Consider the following 24821-nt stretch of genomic DNA (forward strand, 5'->3'; position numbering starts at 1 on the left):
GCGTTGTAACAGTAGAACGCTGTGTTTTTTGATAAACTAGAGTTTTTGATATAAGATAAGCGGTATGGATAGAAGAACACGGTTACCAAGCAGCTTGCCTTGCAGAATAATATTAGATAAATCTTGCAGTACTAGCGGAATCAATATCTTTGTAGATTCAATCATATTTCCGTATCGATTGACGGCTGTATGACGAAAGTGTGCATCATAAGTTTGTATCTTGCTTAAGACGTGATTTACACGAGATCCCACACCTTTGCACTGAACATAGGTGCTCGTTTTTTATATGCTTTCTTTGAATGCGTCCTAAATATTTCCAAGAAACTAAAGCAAACCTTTAGATCTTTTCTGTACAATTTATCCGTAGTATGATGTAGATGAGTACTTCATTATCTTCTGTCAAACACAGGTAGCAAGATTGGTATCATTCTGGTTATCTTCCTCGACGTACGTTGACACGTAACCTTCGGGAATATGATTCGATTACAAACGTAATCCACGTATAAACATTCAAAGACGGCAGGAACGCGTCAACTAATGCATTGAATCACAGCTGCGAATATAAAAGGGATCTGGATCCAAAATCTCGTCCTTTGGCTCTGTTCTCTCAAACATCCCGGTACGTTGGCTGCTCTCTCGAGGTGCAGTACCATCTCTGAGGCTGAACTTCGTAGGCGACATGACCTCTGTCCTGACCCGCCACCTCAAATATCAACCGTCTCGCGCCTCTTCTTCGTCTTTTCTCCCGCCTCTCACGATGCATCACTTCAAGTCCTCTGTCGTGCTTCTTTATTTTAATAGACCGACCCCACGAGTAAAAAGTATGTCTACTGGTTTACTTTGCTGCGGTGCATTCAGGCTGATACAGAAACACTAGGTGCGCGGTCTGGTCCCTCGTGAATTCGAGGATTACCCTTCGGGGTGTAAGTATCAATTATGATTACGCAGCAGTAGTGCAAGGTGCTAACGTAATGTCCTTATGAAATTCCCTTGTTCCCAATCAACTAAATTTGCTATTCGCTCATATTCATTCCTGTATTGTCTCCTTTGTAATTTATCTTTGATTATTTCTTTCTAATACAAAGATAACACACAGTATAAATTACGCAGAAGCAATTTCCTTGCTGACTGACTGAGCTCATTCGGTGAATTACATATGCTTGGTCCATCTAGGCATGTCTCCGATACGAGATTATGTATGTCAAAGCAATGACGCTAACTTAATAAGTGGTCTGTCCTATCATTCACGTTGTTCCAGAGATATCTCTTATTGGTTACTGTAGCCCTTCCCATTGGATTACATGAATATTTGTAATCTGGGGAATTAGGGTGGAGCGATGAAGGTAGGAACAATCTTTGAATGTGTCCGAACAAAAAGAAAAATTCTAACAGGTTATGTCCCGGTTTATACCCACATTGTACCGTATCTACAAAATACCTGCGCGGATTGTCGCTTTTGCTAAGATCGAAGATGGTTAGTTTTGGGTCGTCGTTCTCAAGGGTGGTAGCAAGGGTTTATTCAAGCTCCCATTGTTTCCTTCTCGACACCCCCCATCAAGCCCCCAATTCGACTACGACCCCGCGCCCGCCCGCCCGGCAGCAATGCCTGATATACACCAAAATCTTGCCGAGTTCTCTCTCTCCATTGTCTAAAGCAGCATATTTTGGACTCTCTCTTTATTTTTTCGATCATTTAACTGCTGCCATGAACAAATATGCCTGACAATACAAAAACTACTACTGACGCCAACTACTCATGTCTTCTCGGACTCCACTACGCCGCAATGACCGGCAATGTTGGTAGGTCACTCACTCACTCCCATTCCAAAATGGATGAATGAGATTGTAGATTCTTACGCAAGTGTTCCAGGGCTTGTAAAGTTTGCACTCGACCACGGAGCGGCCATTGATTCCATCATGAATGGATTTATGCCGCTGCAGCTAGCCTGCACTTGTGATACCAACGTTGCGGTCGTACAATACCTGATTGACAGAGGTGCCAAGGTCAATGAGCAAAGGTAATCATAAAAAATCTGAATCCTGCTTACACCGCCCTAATGACAACAACGCATGTAGATGGTCAAAGAAGAACAGCAGTCTTGATAAAATGCAGCTCGCGCCTGGTGCGACGGGGTCAACGGCACTGCACGTTGCATGCGCTAACGGCTGCATAAAAATTGTCGATCTCTTGCTACGCAACGGTGCAGCGGTAGATGTGAGGGACAAGTACGGATCTACGCCGATGGACTTGGCGGTTGCAAAGCATCATACCGATATTGTTAAGTTACTACAACGATTGCGAGGAAGGCGATCTTTGGATGCTTCGACAACGACAACGATAGCGACTACTCGTGCCCGTCGACCAAGTCTTCCTGCCATTGTTGAGCGCCAGCAGCTCAACATTCCGCCGTTAAGCACGATGCCTGTACCCACACCTTCTATCGACATTGCCCACCAGTCTCGCAATAACAGCCGTGGAGTACCCGATCTGGCTTCCTCGAATGGATCCGTGGAAGAAGAAGAGGAAGAGGAGGAGAATTCCAGCACAATCGGAACACCTCCTCGGACGACAACAACAGATTACTATGGCCAGGGTGTCCTAAACCACTACGATGATGAAAATTATCTCCAGTCCCTTGAAAGGAGAGCGTACGGTTACGCCAACAACAGCAACAAAGTTGATGTCCACCATCCGCTCGACAGTGCAGCGGCGGCGGTGACGGACCATGTATATAGAAACTCAGTAGACAGCGTCGACTCGCTCAATGCAGCTTTGGAGTCTGTGAAAAGACCGCCATTTCCAACCGTTGAAGAAAGCACGGTAGAGGCTTTGGGAAACAACAGCAGCCATTTCCGACAACGACGACGTTCCTGGTGGAAAAATACAAGACGCAAGTCTTCTTCGGATACCCAGTCCTCCTCGCGGATATCGCTCAAAAGGCTATCTAATGCGTCGCACAAGAGTATCGATCTTGTGCGAAAACCGACCCTTGATGTTGGATTCATGCCGTTACCGAAAAAGGGCACAGTAGATGTACAGCCAAAAATAACAGAATCACCGCCAGCAGTAACAGAGCAGATAGATCACCAAGGAGGAGATGAAGACTTGGAGAAAAACAACAAAGAACTGTGGACAACAACAACGCCATCACCACTTTTAAAAAACAACAATGTGGTATCAAGACGACCATCCCTTAAAGCCTACTTTTCACGCTTGTGGAGTTGGTCGACGAGGAAAGAACGACAGTCTCCGTGCAATGTGTAAATACACATCAGTTGACCTGTGTGCCGTACTGTCTTGAATACGCTTGCATATTACTGTTGCATTATTTACAATAATGTATATGTGGAATTTACATGATCAGAATAAAGCATTTCCCTTGGTTGTAAACAATAAAACTGGACAAAAAAATTGTCTATGTGAACAAGTAATTGCAGTGACAGACATCGATGTCATTTCTTGTAACAACGTTCCTTGTTTGTCAGAGACCGATAAACCTCAGTGACATGCTAATAGCGCCACACATAGATTTGTAATCGTTGGGGAAGCTGAGCATGTTTACCGTTCAGTATGGCTGAGGGCAGCGACTCATTTGATGTTGATACTTGGATCCATACAAATAATGATGGACATAATCAGATACGAACAAGTCGCGGAAGACCTGTGAGGTCGAATGAATTTGATTGCACGAGTCGCATAAATGACTTGCAGCTGCTGCGATTTTGTAATTTTTTCGCCTCTTTTTCTTCACAGAACCACCAACCGGCAATGCCGCCAGGTGATTCACCTGATCGTTCTGCGATCAGCCTTCTAGGAAAACGAGCACGGTCTTTCAGCTTCGACTCTGATGCCACTGAAAGCGGTCGTGGGTTTATCAGCGACGGCAGCGACAGCGAAGCCGGCTTCACGCTTGATTTGACAGCAACAAGTAGCCCTGGAGAACAAGGCGCAAATGACAACTCCAATGGGGAGTCATCTAGTGGCACGCCCAACACGATTGACTGCATTGATTCTAATGCATATGCATTTCTAATGGAGGCGGGCCTTGACGAAGCTGCGCTAGCCTCGCTTGGCATAGATCTTGAAGAGATCAAAGCGCAGCAACGTTTGGAACGCCAGGCCCAAGCGGATCTCGACTATGCACGGCAAGTTCAGGAGCAACTCGACATTGAAGCCAGACTTGAACGTGAACAAAGAGAAAGAGAACGAATAGCTACAGACGCTGCCATTGCCGCTGCAACCGCCATGCACGCAGGTCGAAGCAGCAGCAACAACCCTGGATCATCATCATCATCCTCCTCCTCCTCCACACCGGCAGCAGCAGCAAGCTCTTCATCCGTCTCTCCCCCAAATCCTCTCAGAAATTCACCGTCAATTGCATCCACTCATCAACCACAACAATCATCGCTCCCCGCATCAACCTCCACGCCAACCGTCTCAACTATCTCAACGATGCACCCTACTTCGGGCTTACCCCAGTACGTTGCAGGCTCTTTAGGCCAGCCTTCACGTCCACCAAATATCCCGCAGATCCCGACTTCTGGCAATTTACATCGCTCACACTGGAAACAAAAGTGCCCTGTGCCAAGGACAAGTATCAATAACGGCAAAGGATTTGCGATCCCAACTCCAACGTTCCCACCACCCAATTCATCAGCAGCTTCTGGATCCTCTAGCAGCCAAACAAACAGAGGAGGAGCAGGAGCATCCTACAGTTCTGCTTCTAACAGCGAAGTGATCGATCTTACCGATGATAGCGCTGAGGAAATCGCTCGATCTGAATCATTCATGGTGATTGACGAAGACTACGATTCAGATGATCCGATGGAGGGAGTGCAATATGCTGCTCCGAGTTTCAATCCGTTGCTGAATTCGTGGGACGTGTTGTTGGAAGAAATTAACCGCGAACGCATGCGCGCTTTGCCCAGAACGTTTGCAGGCACCAACATCCCAATCTCGCCGGCGCTGAGCTTTGGAAAGCCGTTCTACCCTTCCGATTATGCTAGACCGCTTAATGCACAAAAGACCGAGGAAGAGCTTCGTGCATTGCTAGAAAATATTTCTGACGACAGCGAAACGCTCACGGAAGCCGAGAGAGCAGCCATTGTTCCCGGTTTGGGCGTCACCTTGTTGGAACATCAGCAAATTGGTCTACGGTGGATGACAAAGATGGAAACATCCCCCAGCAAGGGTGGCATGCTACTTGATGATATGGGTTTTGGCAAGGTAATTATTTTGCATAAACTTCATGCTTTGTATACAATCTAACACAGATTCATAGACTATCCAAGCGTTAGCCACGATTGTATCTCGACCTTGCAGTGATTTCACGCCGATAGATCAACTTCCTATGATGCGCAAAGCTAAAACCAGGGGCTCGCCGGAACTTATCAAAAGCAAAGCTACGTTGGTTGTTTGCCCAGTATCTCTCGTCGCACAGTGGGCCAGAGAAATCATCTCCAAGACACGGCCGTCGCTTAATGTTTGCATTTACCACGGTCCGAACCGGCCAAGCGACCCAACTGAGCTCGCACCATACGATGTCATTGTCACTGCATACACGACACTGTCCTCTGATCTGCCTATAGAAGAAGACAGACGTGGACCTTTGGGCCGGCTCAAGTTCCATCGTGTTATACTTGACGAGGCACATACTATAAAAAACAGAAATACGCAAATGGCAGCCGCCTGCTGCCGTTTAGAAAGCACGTATCGATGGTGTCTTACGGCCACTCCAATCCAGAACAAGATTGAGGAACTGTATTCATTGCTCAAGTTTCTACGTGTACGACCTTATTGCGAGTGGGCGGAATTCAGAATGCACATTCAGAAACCTTTATCAGCTGGTCACAACCGAATCGGCCTAAAGAGAGTGCAGGCATTGATGAAAGGTATATAAGAATATCCAATGTTCGGATTGTAAATGATAAATACTGACAAATTTAAATTGCTCGGTATAGCCATCGCATTGCGTCGTACCAAGAAGGCTACCATCAACGGCAGACCTATTATTACTCTACCTGAAAGAACGGTCCATATGACACACGTTAATTTCTCAGAGGATGAGCGCAAATTTTATGATTTCGTGGATAAGAGAGCACAAGCAAGCTTCAACCGATATGTGAATGCTGGAACTGTTATGAAGAACTACTCTTCGGTCCTCGTCCTCCTCTTGCGATTGCGACAAGCATGTCTTCATCCTAGTCTGACGATGATAGAAGCTCCCGAAATCGATCACGAAGCAGTCGCCAAAGCCAAAGAAGAGATTGCACGAGCTATGGATAAGACGGTTGTAGAACGATTGGTGAAAAGCAACGACTTGAATGAAATCGAGGTAATGCAAAAGCGCTGTCCAGATGTAATTAGATATGCTCATAGACACGTGTAGTGTCCTATTTGCATGGATATGGCCGACCAAGCACAAATCAACTTCTCTTGTGGTCACATCATGTGTCGCGAATGTCTTGCAGGCTACTTGAACTCCAATGCTGGTTCACAAAAACGTTGTCCGCAATGTCGAAGAGATATCGATCCAGAAAAAACGGTTCCTGTCGAAATATTTGTCAAAGTCCACGCGCCAGAGCTGTACGGTGAGATGGAAGCCGTGGCGGATGAATCGAAACCAGCGAAGCGGGGCTCCGATTTCATATCTAGCACCAAGATTGAAAAGTTGATTGAAATATTGCACGAGACAAGGGAGCAGACTAACAATCAAGACAAGACGATTGTGTTCTCCCAGTTCACAGCATTCGTAAGTCTCAATGCAATTTAATAATGATATCTTTTTTTGTTCACATTTTTCGTATTAGCTTGATTTGCTCGAACGACCACTCACTGAAGCCGGGTTCAAATTTGTGCGGTTCGATGGTACAATGAACGTTGCCGTGAGAGATCGCATGCTTACCACGTTCAAGCAAGACCCTGACGTAACTGTATTGCTCGTTTCGACCAAGTGTGGTTCTCTTGGTCTCAATGTAAGTATCAACTCTTCTTCTCCTGCTAGATGATAGACACTAACTGTCTGTTTTTATATTTAGCTGACAGAAGCGAACCGCGTAGTGGTAAGTTGAAATACGGATTTCGAAATATCTATCGATGTTTAATTCATGATTTTTTCTCGCGTAGATGATGGATATCTGGTGGAATCCTGCTTTGGAGAATCAGGCTATTGATCGTGTTCATCGTATCGGTCAAATGAAAGACGTTGTTGTTCATCGTATTTTTATCAATAATACAGTGGAAGATCGTATCTTGGAGCTTCAAAGAAAGAAGCAGGTAAAAAGCCGACGTAAAAAATTTACACAGACTATGAAACAATGTACTGACAAGGGTAAAACCGACAACAGGCGCTGGCAGACGGTGCACTCGGCGACGCAGCCTCTTTGCGACTAGGCCGTCTCGGGCTGAACGAACTACTCCACCTTTTCCGTGGCACCGGCTTGCACGACGACACAGATTAAACCCTGTCTCCCCTTTCATAAATTCTGGAGCTGCTGCACTTTGTGTATAATATGTTTGTTTATACAAAACGATGACGGAAATCCTCCCGCAATGTACTTGTCTCTTATTATCACTGCTACCTTTACATTAAAACAATCTCCATCCTATATGCATATGCAAAAGGAGACCACCAAACTTGTACGTAGGTTTTAAACAATGAAAGGATGCAAATGATGATCACGACGACTGTTGTTGTTATTGAATTCATTATTTACGTATGTACTAGGGTATAAATGTAGCAAGCCAAAGCATATGTACAACGAAAAAAAAAAGGACGCGGGCTGAGAGAGACAGAGAGACCCAGAATCAAACAAAACTGCATAGACGGGGTGTGACAACAGGAAAAGAGATATGGAAAAAAACCAAGTAAATGTACAAAAGAAGAATTATACGCCGAGATCTTGACGGTTCCGCCGAATGTATTCGTTCACTTGCTCATCATCGACCCAGCATTGATACTGTATGAGTTTGAGAAAGGCGCGTTCCAAAAGGTTGATCTCATCGAGTGTGTAGAGGCCGCCGCACATGTCACAGAGACGACCATTCGTCAACGGGCCGACGTAAAAATGATTGGTGTAGCCATAGTAGCGTGACCTCGGGGCTGCCAAAAGAATAGGAGATGCATCAGTTTGCGCATTGGAGTAGGTGAAAGGAGGAGCCCAGGTAGTATCTTGCAGCACCTTGGATGCCACGAGGATAGCACCGAGGAGTAGCCGGTGGCAAGTATCTGTTATAAAATTTGCCAATTATTATTCATATCTTTTCGAAATATACGCTGCTGCTAAAAATTGACAACGAATTTACATACCGTAGCTGCCTATAGCGTTCTTTGGCATCGCAGCTTTCGCGCGTTCAAGATATATCAGAGCAACAATGGCTGTGCGGCAATTGATGCCGGCGTAGTAAGTGATTTTGTGGATAAAGTAGATCAATTCTGGCAACGGTCGCCGATTACGATAGGACGTTGTGTCTGATTTTGCAACGTGTTTGCTAGGCACACGAAATGGCATGACGCTGTTGAGGATGATGGCAATGTGGTCTGGTGTGTGGATGTATGGTGAGAATTGTACGTGATGATGTACAAAAAATCACATTTACATACCGATGAGAAGGGATGGGAGCGGCCGCCAGTGTGGACGCGACGAGAGTGAGGTTGAGGAAACGCTGTTGCTCCTGCTGCCAGAACTACTGATGTGATGATGATGATCCATTCGATTAGTAGCTTCGCCGCTGCCAGTGGAAGGATGGATCATGGTTATTGTTATTAAAGGTGAGAAGGGGAAGAAGAAGAGGTAGTAGTAGTAAAATGAGAGGGAAAAAAAGGAGAATTAAATGGTATCTGGTATTTATCTATAACCAACAAAGGGTTGTTAACTCGGCATTCATTGTATTTTCGGAACTGCCTGTTGAGGAAGCCGCGGTGGTCTCATGTGCCATAAATCAATGACAAACATACACACGCTCTTTCTCTCTCTCTCTCCCTCCTTGGGCAATCTCCCCGCCTCCCCCAACTAGCATGCCGATCTTGGTATACGCCAAAGACGTACCGTTCGGAGCGGAGTCTCCGAAGCGACCGATAGGTGGGGAGCACGGGACACTAACATAAATGCACATCATCCAATTTCCCCCCTCACTCCTCCTTTCCTGTTTGAGCGCAGCAGCAGTCATTTGTCTCATACCGGCTTGGCAAAGAAGGGGGCAGAAGAAAAGATAAGAAGAAGAACGATAGTGTACAGAAGAAGAGTTGAACAAGTGATTGTATCAGCAGCAGCAGCGCTCCGGCTGAGTACCTGATTGACGCAGTTGGCGTTTCCGGGCGGGGAAGCCACGTTAGAGAAGGAACGAATAATAACAACAACAACATTACCGTTTACCGACGACAATTTTGTTTTCGGAATGAACAAATGTGGCTATCTTGCTTGACAGCCGCTCGTATCTTTTCCTTTTGCAGGTCTGACGCAGTTGGGCACATGAGGGAAACGCGTTCTTCATTCCGCATCAATGCCGACACTGCATTTTGTCCACAGCAACGCCGTCTCAGGTCCTTTCATACTATGCCTCTAAATTTCTCTGCCTCACGCGACTTGTGTTCCGGTGGAAGGATGGATCAGATGTTCGTTGCTGCAATGTAGATGGATGCCAGCAGTGCCTGAATACCAATGTGTCCACGCTGGCAATGGCTCTAACGGTTTAATATACTCTAAAATTGGATTTCCTCTGATCGGCTTCATTGACAGGCCAAGAAGAGAAGCTTATCCATGGCATAATTGGAAACATGCACAAATACAGGTATTGTTTTCTGAGGAGCAAATGAGCTGCGCTCGATAAGAATTTTAATGCCGTCCTTCTATACAAATTGTGTCAAAAGATGCATATACATCACGCAGCAGGGATATGCTTGACACCATTGCGGAACATTACTCTGATGCTGCTTGCATTCAGAATAAATCTTGTTGTTTGTCTACGTAAATGCACAAAGCAGATGACCATGTATGAATACTTATTCTTGCAGCGAAAAATACCGGTTTGAGACAGTTACTGCTCTCTGCGGTTTGACCTGTGCAAAGCTTCTTCTTCTTCTTCTTCTTCTGCGAGTACAAGAAGGAATGTATTAAATGTGCCATCTAAGGTTATCCTAAAAAAGAAACCCGAACAGGAGGAACATTGCATCTGCGTTTCTCCCTCTGTTTGAACTGGACAGTTTGAAGCAATGTCAACTCAACTACATATGGTTACGGTGGTACCATCGTCATTATTGGCGCCACTTTCTACTCAGATATGTATAAGCATCATTGTTGTTTGAAGAATATACCAGCGTGCCGGAGAAGAATCCTTGATCGTGTGACAAACAACAACAACAGCAACAAACAGCCGCTGCTGCAAGGACGGAGAGAGAGAGAGTTATAGACGGCGAAGTTTAAATTGAAAACGTCAGCTCGAGTGACAGAGAGAGGGAGGGAGAAAGCCGAGACCGACGATGATGAGGAGCTAATAAGTTTTCTGCTTTTGGTATCCCATGCCCTGATGAGATACTGTATGTGTGTAACCAATGCGGCACCCATATGATCTACGGCAGGACTCTTGGTTATATGAAAACAAAGACAAACTTTGCAGTTCTTGTTTCTGGCATGTAAGATATGTTTCATCTTTCGGGATCACATACACTGCTGTATACTTTCTGATTATCAATGCATTTGCCTATAAACTCGTAATGTTCTAGCAGTAAGTTTACTTACTGTGTATAGAACTCCATCCACAATGATTGTACATGACCTTTCTCCTTACATACAGAGCGGACAATTATACGTACAATCATCTATCTGTCAATTTATGAGTTTGGGGGTGGGCTTATCATCGGGCAGAATTCGCCAAGTGCCCGGAAACATGCATCGCGTGGGGGACCAGTGATCTAGGGGTCCGGGTTACGCAAACAACGGACGACGGTATTCAAGCTGGTACCTTTAACCAGCTATATTTCCAAGGCAAATTCAAATGATTCTATTCACAGAGTCCGTTTCATGGTTACTGATACTGGATTCTACTACAAAACGTTAAGCATTTTTTCTGGTCCTTTTAGGCGAACTGTCTGATTTGCTGAATCCCCACGTTTAAAGTTTACATACGTATGTTTATTGCTCTCGAGTAGAAGACGCTGTAGGTATATTTCCTTTTCCGTGGAGCTTTCGACTTTTATTTACATCGAATCTGCTTTCAGGGCAGAGATACCAGGCTGCCAGCTGATATGCGCCACATTTCTTCTTCTTGTGTAGAGTATCGCTTGTATCTTGGATGCAAAACAGGAGGCGACGAGAGCACTTTGGCACGGTTATTGCGAGCATGTTTCTTGTTGCCAGCAGCGGCATTTTCAGTGCAGTCGCTAAGATGCTTGAGTTGGTTTTGCAAATGTTCCAGCGCCTGCGCTGCTGTCTTCGGATGATGGACACCCGGTCGCTCCAGGTCGATGAGAGCTCCACTGAATATGAGATGGATTTCTTCCAGAGAACGGCCCTGTAAATAGATTTCGAAACGGGTTATCAATTGCTCAGCGCTTTTTCCAAATTCTTTGCCGGTTGATCATTACCCGTGTTTCTGGGTAGTAGACATGAACGATCCAAGCGATCATCACACAGCTGCATCCAAAGACGACGTAGGTACCCCAAGTGATGTATCGAAAAAGTACAGGCGCAATCTGTGAAATGGCGACATTGAAGCAGTAGCTGGATGCGGTTGTGACACCCATGGCCTTGGCACGGATCAGCTGCGGGTATATCTCTGCAGGGTAGATCCAGCCGAGTGGGCCCCAGCTCAGTGCAAAGCATGCCACAAACATGCACAGTAAAGCTAGAATGCAATACGTCGCTCTCGTGTCATTTATATAAACTGTCACGTCAATGATCGACCCAGGATAGATATGCGCTTCTGTCTGCTTTGACTTGTCGCTATATATGCCCAGGACGGTTGCTATCGTGAACATGCAAATCGCCATGCAGAGAGATGCGATTTTCAGGACACGCCGCCTGTCCCACTTGTCTATCTTTGCAAAATGTGCATATATTTAAATGTATATCACAAAGCCATTTCTTTTTTCAACTTACAAAGAAAAATACTGGTATGGTTGCTAACATATTCACAATACCACTGACGCCGTTGCCGAGCAATTCCGAGTTGATCTCTGTGAATCCGGTGGATTGCAAAATGTGTGGAAGATAGAACCTAGAGAAAAACTTGTCGTGTGGGAGACGTATATTAACTTTATATATATCTTTGCTAGCTTACAAAAGGACATTGATTCCAGTCAGTTGCGTGAGCATGTGTATTCCAATACCGAGCAGTGTTCGTTTGCGATTGTTTTCAATGCCCTTTTCAAGCAGAGCAGTGTACGTCTTTGACGAATAAATCTTGTCAAAGGTGACATCCTGCACGATACCAACAAACTCCATCTGAAGGTCTCGGTCAATGCTGGTACCGTGGTTAACACGCAAGTGTGTCAGGATAGCCAAGGCATCATCGAAACGTCCTCGATAAATCAACCAGCGTGGACTACTACATTAGTCGTCTGCGTGAATTTGACGTGTTCATTCCGAATTACATACCTTTCTGGAAGAAAAAACAACCCAAAAAACATGATCGTAGGAGGCGCCACTTGGAGGCTGACAGGTAATTTCCAGGAGAGGCCGTTCACCAGTCGACTCGTCCCATAATCAATCCAGAATGCAATGCAGAATCCAAGCGTGACACCAAGCTGGTAGAACGTAATCAGTCTTCCTCTGTGCTCAGGGCGAGCAATCTCGCTTTGATCTATTCTACGTCGTCAAAAGTTAATCGCAAAAAGAAAAAAAGAAGATTGATCTTACAAAGTGGCACCAGCATGCTCAGCATCCTACATAATGCTATTATTACAGATCCATCCGTTTCTAGCAATTCAAAGCATTATCCATACCCGAGAGCTGCCCCCGCAATGATACGACCGATAAGTAAAGCATGGAACGCTTTTGCTGTGATTTGAATTACAGCACCAACGCACTGCGTTGTAACTGCCACGAAAAAGTACTTTTTCCGTCCAATTCTGTCTGTGATAGGACCAGACATCTAGAGGAAACTGATCCATGTAGTTGACGACAGTGGAGGGATCTCATAAGTGAAATAAGTACCAGTGAAGCAAACGCTGACGCTACCAACGGCACAGACACAACAATGGCAGCGTTGGGTATATCCTCGACTGAAAATGTATCTTGAAAGTTCTTCATCACCAATGTTCCTGACAAGGCACCCGTATCGTATCTAGGCATAATCAACCTACTAATTTGCTAAGGATATATATCATGTAACAGAGCTTACCCGTACTACGTATACGGATGTTACAGTGTGAGAGAACTTAGCCCCGTTTTGATGGATATAACTCTTACCATAAACCCGCCCAGCGAGACGAAACTGGTGAAAGGTAAGATTGCTTGCTATCTGTTTATTAACCACCAGTTTCCGCAACTCACCCACAAATCAAATAGAGTCGTGAACTCGCAGATATCCACGATTCAATATGCATGCGTATACGTCGAAACAAAAGAATCCTGCCAGCATCTAAAGATATTATTTTTAATCACAACTTTCGGTAATGCCATGCAAACAACCGATCTTCTATTAGTCCAAAACTGCATTTTAATGGGAACCAGCGTGATAACTTTTTTACTCTCTCTTTATTGAAAAAGATTTACAGGGTTCGGGAGACCTGCCAGACACGGATAAGGTTATCCGAATGACCAGAGTACAGAGTGTTGCCATCGGCGGAGAATGCAAGCGACAAGCACTGTGGATCTTGAACCTTGCCGGGTTGGGTGAAGGTAGGTTGGAGGACATCCACCAAGCTCTTGTTCTCAAGGTCCCAAATCTTGATGGAGGAACCGGTGGCAGCACAAAGCCAGTAGCGGTTAGGAGAGAAGGTGAGAGCATGAACAACATCGTTGGCTTCGAGCGAGTACAAATGACGGCTTTCGTTAAGATCCCACAACATGACAACTCCGTCCTTGCCAGCAGAGGCGCAGAGGGAGCCATCGGGAGAGATGGCAATAGTGTTGACGTATCCATTGTGGCCGATAAAGTTGCTTCGCAACTTCAACTTTGTAAGATCCCATACCTAAATGTTGCAGTTGATCAGTTAAACAGATATTCTCGTCGCCTTCAAACATGATACAAGAGAGCGGCAAGCGGAGGGTGTGCTTTCATCAGTTAAATGGTGGATTATTTGTCTCATAAGCACAAGGCTTCTGAAGTAGCAAATATTTGGAAGAAATGTTCATCATTGCACACCCGCTGCTTTTCCGCAGAGTAAAGAACAAGATGCTCACCTAAAATAAACAAGGAAATGAGGTTAGCAATTATGTTATTTTTAAGTATGTTCCCCCCATTTCTCCAGAACTCGGTGGTAGTTTGGTCGATATCAGTAAAGTTGGTGGTTGTTTATCTCATAAGCCATCTGCTTCTGAAGTAGCAAATATATTTTGGAATCATCATGTTCCACGACCATTTCCCACCGGGTTCCTCAACTATTGAAATTCGAAGTTTTACCTTGACAAGCTTATCCCAACCGCAGGAGACGATGACGGGAGTAGCAGGGTTTGGCGAGAATCGCACGCAAGAAACCCAGTCGCTGTGTCCGTCTTCGGTCAAGTTGTATTTACATTCGCCCCTATTATTTGCCGCTTAGTCGACCCAATGCTTTTTACCAGTGCGGTGGAATATATATAGCCTGCTACGTACAAGGTGTTCCAAAGTTTGATGGTCTTGTCGCGGGAAGACGATACGATTTGGCGATTATCGGTTGAGAACGAAACAGACATGACGTCGTTTGTGTGGCCAACGAAGCGACGGGTGGTAGTGCCCGCGTTCAAATCCCAAAGTCGCAAAGTCTTGTCCCAGGAAGCGGAGAGAACGAACTGACCGTCGGATGACAAGGCCAAGTCCTCGACAAAGTGGTTGTGGCCCAAAAGAGACTTTCGCGGAACGCCATAGTCAATTTCATCCCTGCAAGGAGGGCAATCGTGAGCAATTTTTCGTTCGAAAAATGGCGTTCACTTCGACTACGAGAGGCGCTCCCATCTCTTTTGTGTATATTGACCACACAATAAGTAGATGGATTTGCTATATATTTACCTAGGAGAAGCATTTATATTAGTATATTAAGAAACGCAAACATTTGCGCTTCTTAAATGACATATATAAACCCTGCACATTCTGCGTCGATCGTACCTGGTAATGTGCCACACAATGATGGACTTGTCTACATTGTAACCGTTAGCATTGAGCTAGACTGTTTTCATCAATGTCGCTCGAGCCGTACCGCGAGAGCCGGATATGATCATGTCAGGGGCTTCAGAGGAAGTTACGATGGAAGTAACCCATCCATTGTGGCCTAGCGACGATCAATCCATCCATCCGTTAACGTCTTGTTCCATCCATCCATAATCCGTAAGCTGATGCATTACCTTTAAGTTCACCGCGGAAAACGAGAGTGTCAGACATTATGATTCTTTAATATATGCAAGAAACGCGTCGAGAGCAATGGTGGATGGCACTTGATTTTGGAGGAGTTGAAAAATCACGTTTTCCAAGAAATGGTCCGAATTTCTGCTTACCTTCGGGAACGCGTGTTACTCTCTCTATACAATGTCTATGTTGCACTTGTTATAAGGACAAGTAAGCATTGATAAGAAAAGGGAGATTAAAATAAGGGCCAGTAAGTCTAATGATAATATCTGTTTTCTTGTTCCAGGAGTACCTTTTTCAAGTAAACTGAGACGGATGTTATCTGATGGATCAAGCAATATCGAGCAAAGTCGAGTTAACAGCCTGTTGCCTTGCTTCCTGATTGTGTGCATTTCATGGTATATCTTTTCTGCTTGCTCAGTGGTGATCACGAAGCAATCTACTCGCGTGCCATAGAGCCAGCGCCTTGTGTCGTCTGTCCGGTAGTCTCCTACGACGGCGCGTCTTTGCCCTACTATGCTTCTTCCAGTCGAAACGGATAAAGCTGGCTTCCGTGTCAACTCCTGACCTCTTTAGAACTGCCCGTACACGGCATAGGGAAAAATTCCTTGATTCTGTAGCTACATTGTGCTGGACCAAGGAGGAGAACGTAACGTAAATCGATATTGGTGTCTTCTTTGTAAGATGATGGAAGATATGCATGACGATTCCTCCTCCTTTTGATTGTATTTCTATACATGCTATATACTTGGAATTTTTAAAGATATGTGGAAAACAAAGTTTTTGGAAATAAGACAGCAAACAATTTTTAACCTTGCCATAGGCAGAGCGGCCAAATCGCCAATGTAGACATTTCTCGACAATTTCTATTCAGACCTCAACCGCAAAAAGAAGCCCCAGAGTTATACATAGGTCTCAAGCTGGAAACACCGTTTTTCCGCTCTCAGAATGGATAAACGCAGCAATAACAGAAAGTATATAAGCTCCTGACTCCCTACGGATCCATTGGAAAACGAATTCCATAGATAATTTGTTATATCCATTATATTAGAAGATGTCGACGAGATAGCCTCTAAGACCTTTGTTGCATTTATATAATCGGTGCAATCTATTACGTACCCTCTTCCTATTGTCATCGAGAGAATGGAAGAGGTAAAAGTACAGCTATTAATTCAGACAAGCTAGTACTACTGTCTGTAAAATTCTCTCCCCTAAATTGTCCTTTGCACCTCCATGTAACCCTGCAGCCATAGGGGCGGAACGCATGTATATATACCAGCAGCACGGGGTAAAGAGTAACAGAAACTCAACAAGGCCAATCTGGATAACCTTGAACGGTAAAGCTCATCATCTATTATCTTCAACGATCATGCTCAAAACCGCTTCTATCTTGGTCACAATCGCGTTATTTGCTTTATCTTCGACCGAGGCACAAGTCTGTCAATGCATTAAAGACGATGGAAAAGGACTTGCAGCAGCAACGGAAGAATGCTGTCCTCTAGAACCGTATGGGTCGTTTGCTGATGGAAGCTGCGACGTCTCTGCAGATCGCGAACAAGCACCGCTGCTGATTGAAGAATACAAATCCTGCTGTATTGACTGGGAACTTACGGCCAACTGCTCGTAGTCTAGAGAAGCAAACCAATGTATCTAATCAACAATCTACATACACAACTACGTAACTTATATATAGAACAAGATCAATTACCAATTACCATTGATCATCGTCCAAGTTTACACTGTGCGAAGCTTCAGTGAACATCAATTGAGCATGTGGTATTGTTATTACAAAGGACCGTTACGTTGCGATCGCAAAAGCTCAGTAGGGGTTTGCATTTGATGAGGGAACCACGCGTAGCTTTGTCACAGATTGAAGGCTTATGTATTTCACCATTATTGTTGTTTTGCTTTGAAAGATGATGGAAAAACATTGCAGAGCTTTCGATGTAGCTAGCGTGAGGTCTTTTGCTTCCTGGTAGTTTTCAAAACCACAACCTTTTTCAGGGTTGATCTGGTCGCGCGTCACACGACCAGCGAAAATGGGTGACGATCCACTGGAGACGTCGTGTGATTGGTGTGACCCGCAAGTCGACTGCATTAAAAGGGAAATTGAGCCGTACTTTTTACCCTCCTTTTCATATTTCCCCATTTTTCCAGCAATGATTGAGAAAAAGTCTACTGAGAAGTCGGCTTCAAAGAAAGCCGAACACCCACCCGTAAGCCATATCTGCGTTCGTTTAAATTTTGAGATAACGGCCTTTACTGACGACATATATTACCTTTTAGTATGAAACAATGATCAAATGTGAGTATAGTGGCCATTGGCGTTTTCAGAGTACATGCAAATAAACTAAACGCATTGATCCAGCCGCTATCCTTGCGCTCAAGGAGCGTAAGGGCAGCTCCCGTCAAGCTATCAAGAAGTATATCTTGGCAAACTATAACGTCTCGGCTAGAGCCCACTTCGACCAGCAAGTATCTGCTGCAATCAAACGTGGTGCTGCCAAAAACCTTTTTACGCTCCCCAAAGGTACGTGACGTGGAAGAAATATGCAATTCCAAGTACAACAATGCAATTGATAAAAATCTCTCACACAGGCTTGTCTGGTACCGTCAAGTTGTCGAAACCTGAAAAGAAGGTTGCTACGGACAAGAAGGAGAAGAAGGAAGCCAAACCAGGTGCTGCGGAGAAGAAGGCAACAACGAAGAAGACTGTATCCGCTGCAAAGAAGACGCCTACATCTCGAAAGACAGCTACAGCAAAGAAAGCGGCCGCCGTAAGCAGCGCGAAAAAGCAACCAACGAGACAAAAGACGGCCACCAAGGAGAAAGTAAAGGCTCCCACGAAGAAGGCTGCTGGTACCTCTAGCGCAACCCCCATCACCAGCAAAGCGTCTCCAGCCGGTACGACATCGAGAAGACGCGCGGCTGTAAAGGCGTAACACAAGACCAATAATTTACATGTGTGCCCGAACTGTCCATTCCTTTTGCCCTATCCTTCACCCCTCTGGTTATCAATTCTAGGGCGCTATGAAACCCGACTCCCTTTTCAATTGCGAACTATTAAAATCCCATGGAATTTTTATGCGTTGCAGATCATCTGTCTATGTGATCTTTCTTCTATTCACGCAGTGCAGCTATTTCACGCATTACGCTCGCTTCCGTGCTCAATTTTTGCAGCTATGACGGCATGTATGAGATGGCAATATCCTTTTTACAACAAAATAGCAGCAGCAGATAATACCTGAGCCTGATCCAACTGTTCGCCACGACTTTGTTTGTCTCGCAAATCGTTAATTTGCCGCAGCTTCTTTTCCAAGTTTCGGATCTTCTTTTGTTTTTCTTCAGGTGTCAGTGAGCTCAAGTTCGTGCCTGATAAGAATGATATATCCGGTAAATACACTCTGACGTGACACTGGTCACAGTATTTGCAAAACTCACTCTTTGCAGCAGCTGCGCCGTTGTTGCCCTTTTTGGTTTTCAAAGCTAGCAAATGCTTTAGCTTTTACCTGCCATTATGCAAATGATCCGCTTATAAATCAGCCACTTACCACTGTTATTTCCTGGTGCACCAGGCACCTTGCGCTGGCCACCAACTGAAGGACCACGTCCGCTTAATGCTGCTTCGCGCTACAGCAACGTTATTGTTAAGTAAAAAAAAAGTTCGCCTTCCAACATTAAACTCTTGCCTACCTCGGATAAAGTGGTTGTGGAAGCCGTAGTACCTCGCAGATGCGGCGGGCGGTAAGCTCCGGCAGGTTTAGCGGCAACTTTAGATGGTCCAGCCGTGGAGCTAATTTTAATCGGTCTAGGAGGAGGTGATGTGCCACGCATAGGAGGATAGACAGATGCAGGCTCAGGACGCCATCCAACTTGGAACAGTTCGTCAACGCTCTCTTCATAGATCAAGCTTCCGGTGTGATGCCACATTTTGAATCCATTATCTACTCGAAGTCGAGGAGTCAAAGTGGCTGTCATGAGGTATCGACCGCAAGGCGACCATTCGCAGTATGACGCATTAGGTGCAGCAAAAGTGTTGATCTTTCGTAAGTTCTTTCTTTCCCAAACGTCGATGGTTCCGTTCAAATTGCCGAAACCGGCGACGGCAATTACGGTGCCCTGAGGGTTGTATCGAACAAAGTTTCGTGGTTCAATGCCGAAATTATGTACAGGGTTGGCGCGATGATCAAATAGAGTTGTCTTCGCAGGCATGGCTATTTAATAGGTAAGTTCTCTCGTCTCTACATCTCCAGACAAGTATGTATACGTACAGCCATATACGACGACGAATTCTTTAGAGTCTGGACCCCAGGTTACATCGTGAACAGGTCCGTCCTTGTCGAGCGGAACACGGCAGTCAAAGTTACCAGCAACCGCGAGATAATACAAATTGGTTTCTATATGGCAAAATGTTCAGTTCCTAACAACGTCCTCCCGTTTCGAATAATGATGATCCATGTTACCTCCATAGTATGATTTGCCAGTCTTATCAACGTCGGTCTGTGTAAGGACGAGCAAGTTGGTTCCGAGATCATTCCAGTACATTTGGACCTGGTCAGCCTTGTAAAAAGTTTTGTTGGAAACTGCTTGGTTGAAGCTAGGAATGCTGTACATACGGACGATAGCGGGTGCACCCTACATAATTTTCTCTGTTACTACACAAGCGAAGACTGCAAAGCAAATTACAGGCTTCAATAATACCTTGCGTTCCGGTATGAATACTGCAACGGCAGGAGCTTTGCCGGGGCTCAATGAGAACTTGGCAACGCCTTCAAGCTTTAAGCGAGCCCACACGGATTTGCCTGCGTTTTTGCTCTCCCAGAACTGGATTTCTCCTGTCACCATGCGCGCGCAGTATTTCTCATCATTCGTCCACTGGAAATTCCTAAACGTATCAAACCAAATCAACATCTGCTTCTCTCTCTCTCGATGAAGCTGGTATGCTGCGTTACCAGTTGTTTTGTTGTTTTTGAGAAAATGAAGCGATCTCTTCACCGGTATTGGCGTTCCAAATGATCAAGTTTTTGCTTCCAGAGCCATCCTCCAATTTTTCTACGCGTTTGCGAGAGATCAGACTGCTGTCCCATCATCGATATTATTATCGACGAAAAACTCACGTGGACGTTCCCAGGTAGCCAGATAGTTGCCCTGGGGAGAGAACCAGAGCTCAACGACGTTTGCCCGTTTGATTTCGCAACGTTGTGTCAACTCTGCAGCGTCGAAAACCTTGACACTATCCGGCGTCGCCATCAGGAACCAGGCTCGAACTCGATTCTTTTTGCGATCGATCCTACCTCTCGTTGGTTGCGTAAGCGTAGGCATGTCCGTACTTGCTGTACTGGAAGGTTCTGGTCGTGGTCTCGGGTCTAACGCCTATAGTTTAGCTCGATGGCCGATCGACACACTGCTGCTGTGCCTACTTTTCGAAACCCTTGATAGGCTTATACTCGGGATGTCCGCTCCAGACAGTAAGCTCCTTTTGGGACCGGTCTATACACTCGAGCGTCAGAGGTCAAATGTGGGCAGCTAGACCATCGTTAGCATATTTACACGAAAATTGAGCAGTTGGCATGTCGGAAATGAGACGGGAGACGCAGCACAGCCTGTCAGTTCCGTCCAAGAAGTATCTCCAACTATCGACAAGCCACAACCGTTTGACAGCAACGAGATTATGCGACTCTTTATTATATCTTTTGTGAATAATAGTATGTACGTTATTTAATCGTCTTTATCAGGCAAGGTCACTATGTATGACGTTGCGGTGCGGTTCGTTACATGTAAAAATCGTGACATGCAGCTGCCTTCAGTGTAGTCTGCAGCAGCGCAGCAATAAATGATATGAACATTAGCTATTAAATGAGCGTTTAAATAAGACAAATGACTTACCGAATGAAGTGTTTGGATCACAGTAGCATTTGCCATGCACGAGCCATGCTGGCTCTGTAGGGCAGTGCTCAAAAAAGTCGTGCTTGTATCCGATATCGTAGAACCAATGGACATCCTTTTTGCGGAGCATCAATGCGACTGCAATCGAATGGACAGGTGCATCGCCCCATCTATGTATAGCAAATAAGACCAATGACTTTTACAGATTATATGTAGTCCAGATAGCTACTACCTTTCGTAAAAGAATCCACCCGCCTCGTCTAGAAATCTAAAGTAGGACTGGTATGCTTCAGACCGCATGAAAGAGACGGAGGCGATCTATGTAGCAACTTCCATGAGCACAAACACAGCCGCGTGTATACCTCGTTAGTATGCGTAGCTTACTTCAAAGTTGCTCCAGAAATGGCACAAATTATATGTCCAACCGTTGTCGTTGGTAATCATATCAAAAAGACTATCTGGTTGTCGTTTGTCGTAGATATACTGCGGATATAGTTTCATGTACTCGACTGTTTTATCCCACAGCGTTGGGATAGTGTAATAAAGCTCTTGCAGAGCAATCGTAAAGCCTGAGATTCATAGAATAAAGATATGTAAGCTTGGCAATGTCACCAATGCTCACGATACCAGACGTACCGTACTTTAGATCGCGTTCTTTCATCAACCGGAATGGATCATAGTCGATATCGCACGAGAACGATACACCTGGTTCCACTCGCCTGGAATCGCCTAGTTAGAATGGTTTCTGCGTGCATTTGGTTCGGTGGACAATTTACCAATAGTATTCCAAACCGTCGAGTAAGGGATGCATCATGAAGAATCCTGACTGGTATCTGCACATGTGTCTGTAGCTCTCGCTGCCACCGTAAACAACACCCATGTTTGCCATTTCTTGGCGACACTGGGCCGCGTATGTTTGGTTAATCCACTCTGGATAACTCCAGTGTTCCTCTGGCACGAGTCCGTAATGCACCTCCGCCTTTGTCATTTGCCGGGTCAGATTTTTGAATTCATCCGTAAATGGTTGTTCGTTGAGGAAAATCCACGGATAATTGTACTTGTGGTTGAATCGATCTTCCAGGTGGCGCATGGATGAACGGAGACTGTAGATTTCTTGGTTCCGTGCCAGCACAACAAATGCAGCCTTGACGCGTTCCTGACTTGCATCCGTGAGTCGCGCATATTCTGCTTCTTCAGGCGACAACGATTGCTGTATATCATCTCTGCTGCTGCTGCTGGAGGAGGAACTAGCTACAGCAGCATCGCTGTTGGAGGTAATAGAAGAAGAAGAAGAAGCTGTTTCCCCTCCTCGAGCGTATGATGGTTGCAGTTTGTCGTTGAACCGGTCAGCTACGGCGGCCACGAACGATGCTGCCTGTCGCTGCCGCCTCGCTGCACCTTCCATCACAGCGCTGGACCCCATTTGTCGGGCCTTGTTGACAAATACTTGGTAGCATTGCTTAGATGAACTGCAGGGATACTCAGCACTGGAGCCTGCAATGAATGCCCAAAAGATAGCAAGAGCAACGGTCGCTAAAAGTAAAAAACGAATAGGCCACCGCGACAGACACTGCCTTGTTGGCCGCAACATGGATGTCGATTAAAAAAAAAGAAGAGGAAGGAAATAAAAAAAAATAAGGCAAAAAAGGGAAAGAATGGTTAGTGGAAAAGTGAAGAATTCCTTGGGTGTCCAAAACCGGTTTTAATTAAATGTTTTTTCAACGCGTAGCTGGGAAAAGGTTAGAGGCAAAGGACTCGAGCCGTTCAGATCGGCTATAGTATGTATATGCAAACTCTGTCATTTCAGCGATGGCTTCGTTGTCAATGTATTGCAGCAGGCTGATTGTACAGCTATTTGGATTGAAATCTGTACATATGTCGGCAAAGCGAAAATGGTAAGATTTCTGAGGTCTGTGCTTTACACACAACTATCCAAACGAGAGGGAAGAGCTGAGGGGGTATAACTTACCAAGGTTGGATGCTACTTCGCAGCTGCAATGCTCCATGTGTCGAAGACTTGGAGGACAGTGCGTCCTTTCAGCGTATGAGTGTCCAACATCGTTCAAGAAGAGCAGTTCGTCCCTGTCCAAAAACAAGGCTGCAGCTGCTGTTTGCACGGCTCCGTCACCCCATCTATGCAACAAGGAGTGAGAGCGCGCGCACACGCACATACATGTGTTAGTCCAGAGAACAATTTTTATTATACATGTATACCTTTCGTAAAAGAAGCCGCCGGTAGAATCAAGGTACGAAAAGAATGCTTGGTACACTTGAGATCTCAGGAACGATAAATCGACGATTTCAGACGTAGACCATATATGGCAGAAATTGTATTCATCGCTGGCATCCTTTAGCCAGGGCATGATCGTTCTGTTGGATGGCAGGACATGTCCTGAAAACTGGTGTATGAACTGGTCCACGATACCCCAAAAGTTGCGCATTGTGATGGGCGGTTGTTGTTGGGTCTGAATGAATCCTACAAGAAGAAGCAGATGTTTTCTAACATATGAATATTTCATTTTCCTCCCCCCTGTTGAAAACACACACAAAGATGATATAAACGCACCTAATGTTTTATCGCCTTGCTTCATTCGCTGAAAGGGATCTGACTGCAGATCACAAGTATAATGCGTCCCTGGCTCCACGCGCCAGCTGTACTCCACATCTTGAAACAGCGGATGGAAAAAGTAAAATCCAGCATTGTATCTGGAAGAGAAACTTTCAGTCATGGATATCCGAGTATTAGCAGAAAGATCGTTACCTCATTCGTTCACGGTAAAAGAGACTATCTCCATTTTCGACGTTTTGGCTTTGCATTTGCTGCAACATATGCTCCAAGTCTTTAACACGTATAAAATTTGGAGCACTCCACGCATCCAAGTCAATTTTGCCAAAGTAGACAGGATTAGTTGTAAGTTTGCGAACATATTTGCGAAAGTCTGCTGAGAGGTAGTGGTTGCTGAGGAGAACCCACGGATATCCAAACTTGTGATTGTAGCGGTCTTCAAGGCTGCGGATGGTTGCTCGAACTGCCTGCAGATCTTCATTCCGCACAGTCATATATAAAACACCTTTCACAGGGAGATGTTTCCACACGCTGTCTGGTATCCGGTCGCTGTCAGGAGTATAGTCTGTTCTGAGATGCCACGCTCGATTGTACTCTGTCAGTTTATCGCTACTGCCTGGTGGGAACGTTTGCTGCTTTGGTTGTTGCTGTTGCTGTTGCAAAACGCCACTGCAGAATGAGCGAACAAGTTCCATATCTCGTGGAAAATCCTTTGGAGAGGAGTGTCGAATGAGTTGATGTACATAGTACAAGATAGCAAGACCGAGTGAGAGAGCAAGGATGCGACGGATAATGGATCGCTGTGAGACACTGCGTCGCAGTGGCCTGGTTTTCTTGAAGGTCAATTCATCGATCAGGCGCAACATCGGGTGGGTAAGAAAGAAGGAG

At 45.3% G+C, this 24821-nt stretch overlaps 10 protein-coding genes across 10 annotated transcripts; 5 read left to right on the forward strand and 5 right to left on the reverse strand.

Moving 5' to 3' along the window:
* Window positions 1-64: 64 nt before the first annotated feature.
* On the forward strand, window positions 65-1136 carry VTP01DRAFT_1840 (uncharacterized protein; the record flags this gene model as incomplete). The annotated part of the gene is made up of 4 exons (XM_069380235.1): window positions 65-187; window positions 802-821; window positions 878-923; window positions 1086-1136. 4 exons carry the CDS (start codon window positions 65-67, stop codon window positions 1134-1136), a joined length of 240 nt encoding a protein of 79 aa, XP_069238264.1.
* Window positions 1137-1715: 579 nt separating this feature from the next.
* VTP01DRAFT_1841 (uncharacterized protein) lies at window positions 1716-3265 on the forward strand (the record flags this gene model as incomplete). The annotated part of the gene is made up of 3 exons (XM_069380236.1): window positions 1716-1800; window positions 1871-2018; window positions 2077-3265. 3 exons carry the CDS (start codon window positions 1716-1718, stop codon window positions 3263-3265), a joined length of 1422 nt encoding a protein of 473 aa, XP_069238265.1.
* A 504-nt stretch (window positions 3266-3769) lies between these two features.
* On the forward strand, window positions 3770-7461 carry VTP01DRAFT_1842 (uncharacterized protein; the record flags this gene model as incomplete). The annotated part of the gene is made up of 8 exons (XM_069380237.1): window positions 3770-5227; window positions 5283-5892; window positions 5962-6335; window positions 6390-6752; window positions 6811-6975; window positions 7039-7062; window positions 7127-7276; window positions 7348-7461. 8 exons carry the CDS (start codon window positions 3770-3772, stop codon window positions 7459-7461), a joined length of 3258 nt encoding a protein of 1085 aa, XP_069238266.1.
* Window positions 7462-7887: 426 nt separating this feature from the next.
* On the reverse strand, window positions 7888-8754 carry VTP01DRAFT_1843 (uncharacterized protein; the record flags this gene model as incomplete). The annotated part of the gene is made up of 3 exons (XM_069380238.1): window positions 7888-8228; window positions 8310-8540; window positions 8604-8754. The coding sequence occupies 3 exons, from the start codon at window positions 8752-8754 to the stop codon at window positions 7888-7890; spliced, it is 723 nt and encodes a 240-aa protein (XP_069238267.1).
* Window positions 8755-11212: 2458 nt separating this feature from the next.
* Window positions 11213-13290, reverse strand: VTP01DRAFT_1844 (uncharacterized protein; the record flags this gene model as incomplete). Its single annotated transcript, XM_069380239.1, has 8 exons — window positions 11213-11509; window positions 11583-12035; window positions 12097-12214; window positions 12278-12541; window positions 12595-12799; window positions 12856-12881; window positions 12942-13090; window positions 13153-13290. The coding sequence occupies 8 exons, from the start codon at window positions 13288-13290 to the stop codon at window positions 11213-11215; spliced, it is 1650 nt and encodes a 549-aa protein (XP_069238268.1).
* Window positions 13291-13709: 419 nt separating this feature from the next.
* VTP01DRAFT_1845 (40S ribosomal protein RACK1) lies at window positions 13710-15517 on the reverse strand (the record flags this gene model as incomplete). The annotated part of the gene is made up of 6 exons (XM_069380240.1): window positions 13710-14132; window positions 14564-14684; window positions 14756-15019; window positions 15245-15275; window positions 15336-15407; window positions 15481-15517. The coding sequence occupies 6 exons, from the start codon at window positions 15515-15517 to the stop codon at window positions 13710-13712; spliced, it is 948 nt and encodes a 315-aa protein (XP_069238269.1).
* A 1228-nt stretch (window positions 15518-16745) lies between these two features.
* Window positions 16746-17108, forward strand: VTP01DRAFT_1846 (uncharacterized protein; the record flags this gene model as incomplete). Its single annotated transcript, XM_069380241.1, has 1 exon — window positions 16746-17108. The coding sequence occupies one exon, from the start codon at window positions 16746-16748 to the stop codon at window positions 17106-17108; it is 363 nt and encodes a 120-aa protein (XP_069238270.1).
* Window positions 17109-17640: 532 nt separating this feature from the next.
* VTP01DRAFT_1847 (uncharacterized protein) lies at window positions 17641-18423 on the forward strand (the record flags this gene model as incomplete). Its single annotated transcript, XM_069380242.1, has 4 exons — window positions 17641-17697; window positions 17768-17786; window positions 17850-18011; window positions 18080-18423. 4 exons carry the CDS (start codon window positions 17641-17643, stop codon window positions 18421-18423), a joined length of 582 nt encoding a protein of 193 aa, XP_069238271.1.
* A 178-nt stretch (window positions 18424-18601) lies between these two features.
* VTP01DRAFT_1848 (uncharacterized protein) lies at window positions 18602-21053 on the reverse strand (the record flags this gene model as incomplete). The annotated part of the gene is made up of 13 exons (XM_069380243.1): window positions 18602-18661; window positions 18726-18853; window positions 18923-18967; window positions 19033-19111; window positions 19175-19695; window positions 19753-19878; window positions 19945-20116; window positions 20183-20366; window positions 20434-20533; window positions 20599-20714; window positions 20776-20847; window positions 20902-20971; window positions 21032-21053. The coding sequence occupies 13 exons, from the start codon at window positions 21051-21053 to the stop codon at window positions 18602-18604; spliced, it is 1695 nt and encodes a 564-aa protein (XP_069238272.1).
* Window positions 21054-21199: 146 nt separating this feature from the next.
* VTP01DRAFT_1849 (uncharacterized protein) lies at window positions 21200-24799 on the reverse strand (the record flags this gene model as incomplete). Its single annotated transcript, XM_069380244.1, has 10 exons — window positions 21200-21294; window positions 21368-21537; window positions 21600-21685; window positions 21752-21936; window positions 22004-22086; window positions 22144-22900; window positions 23337-23500; window positions 23582-23843; window positions 23934-24073; window positions 24129-24799. 10 exons carry the CDS (start codon window positions 24797-24799, stop codon window positions 21200-21202), a joined length of 2613 nt encoding a protein of 870 aa, XP_069238273.1.
* Between the last annotated feature and the right edge of the window lie 22 nt (window positions 24800-24821).

Source organism: Rhizomucor pusillus (genome assembly GCF_041956525.1).
Source record: "Rhizomucor pusillus strain CBS 183.67 unplaced genomic scaffold VTP01scaffold_11, whole genome shotgun sequence".
NCBI lineage: Eukaryota > Fungi > Mucoromycota > Mucoromycetes > Mucorales > Lichtheimiaceae > Rhizomucor > Rhizomucor pusillus.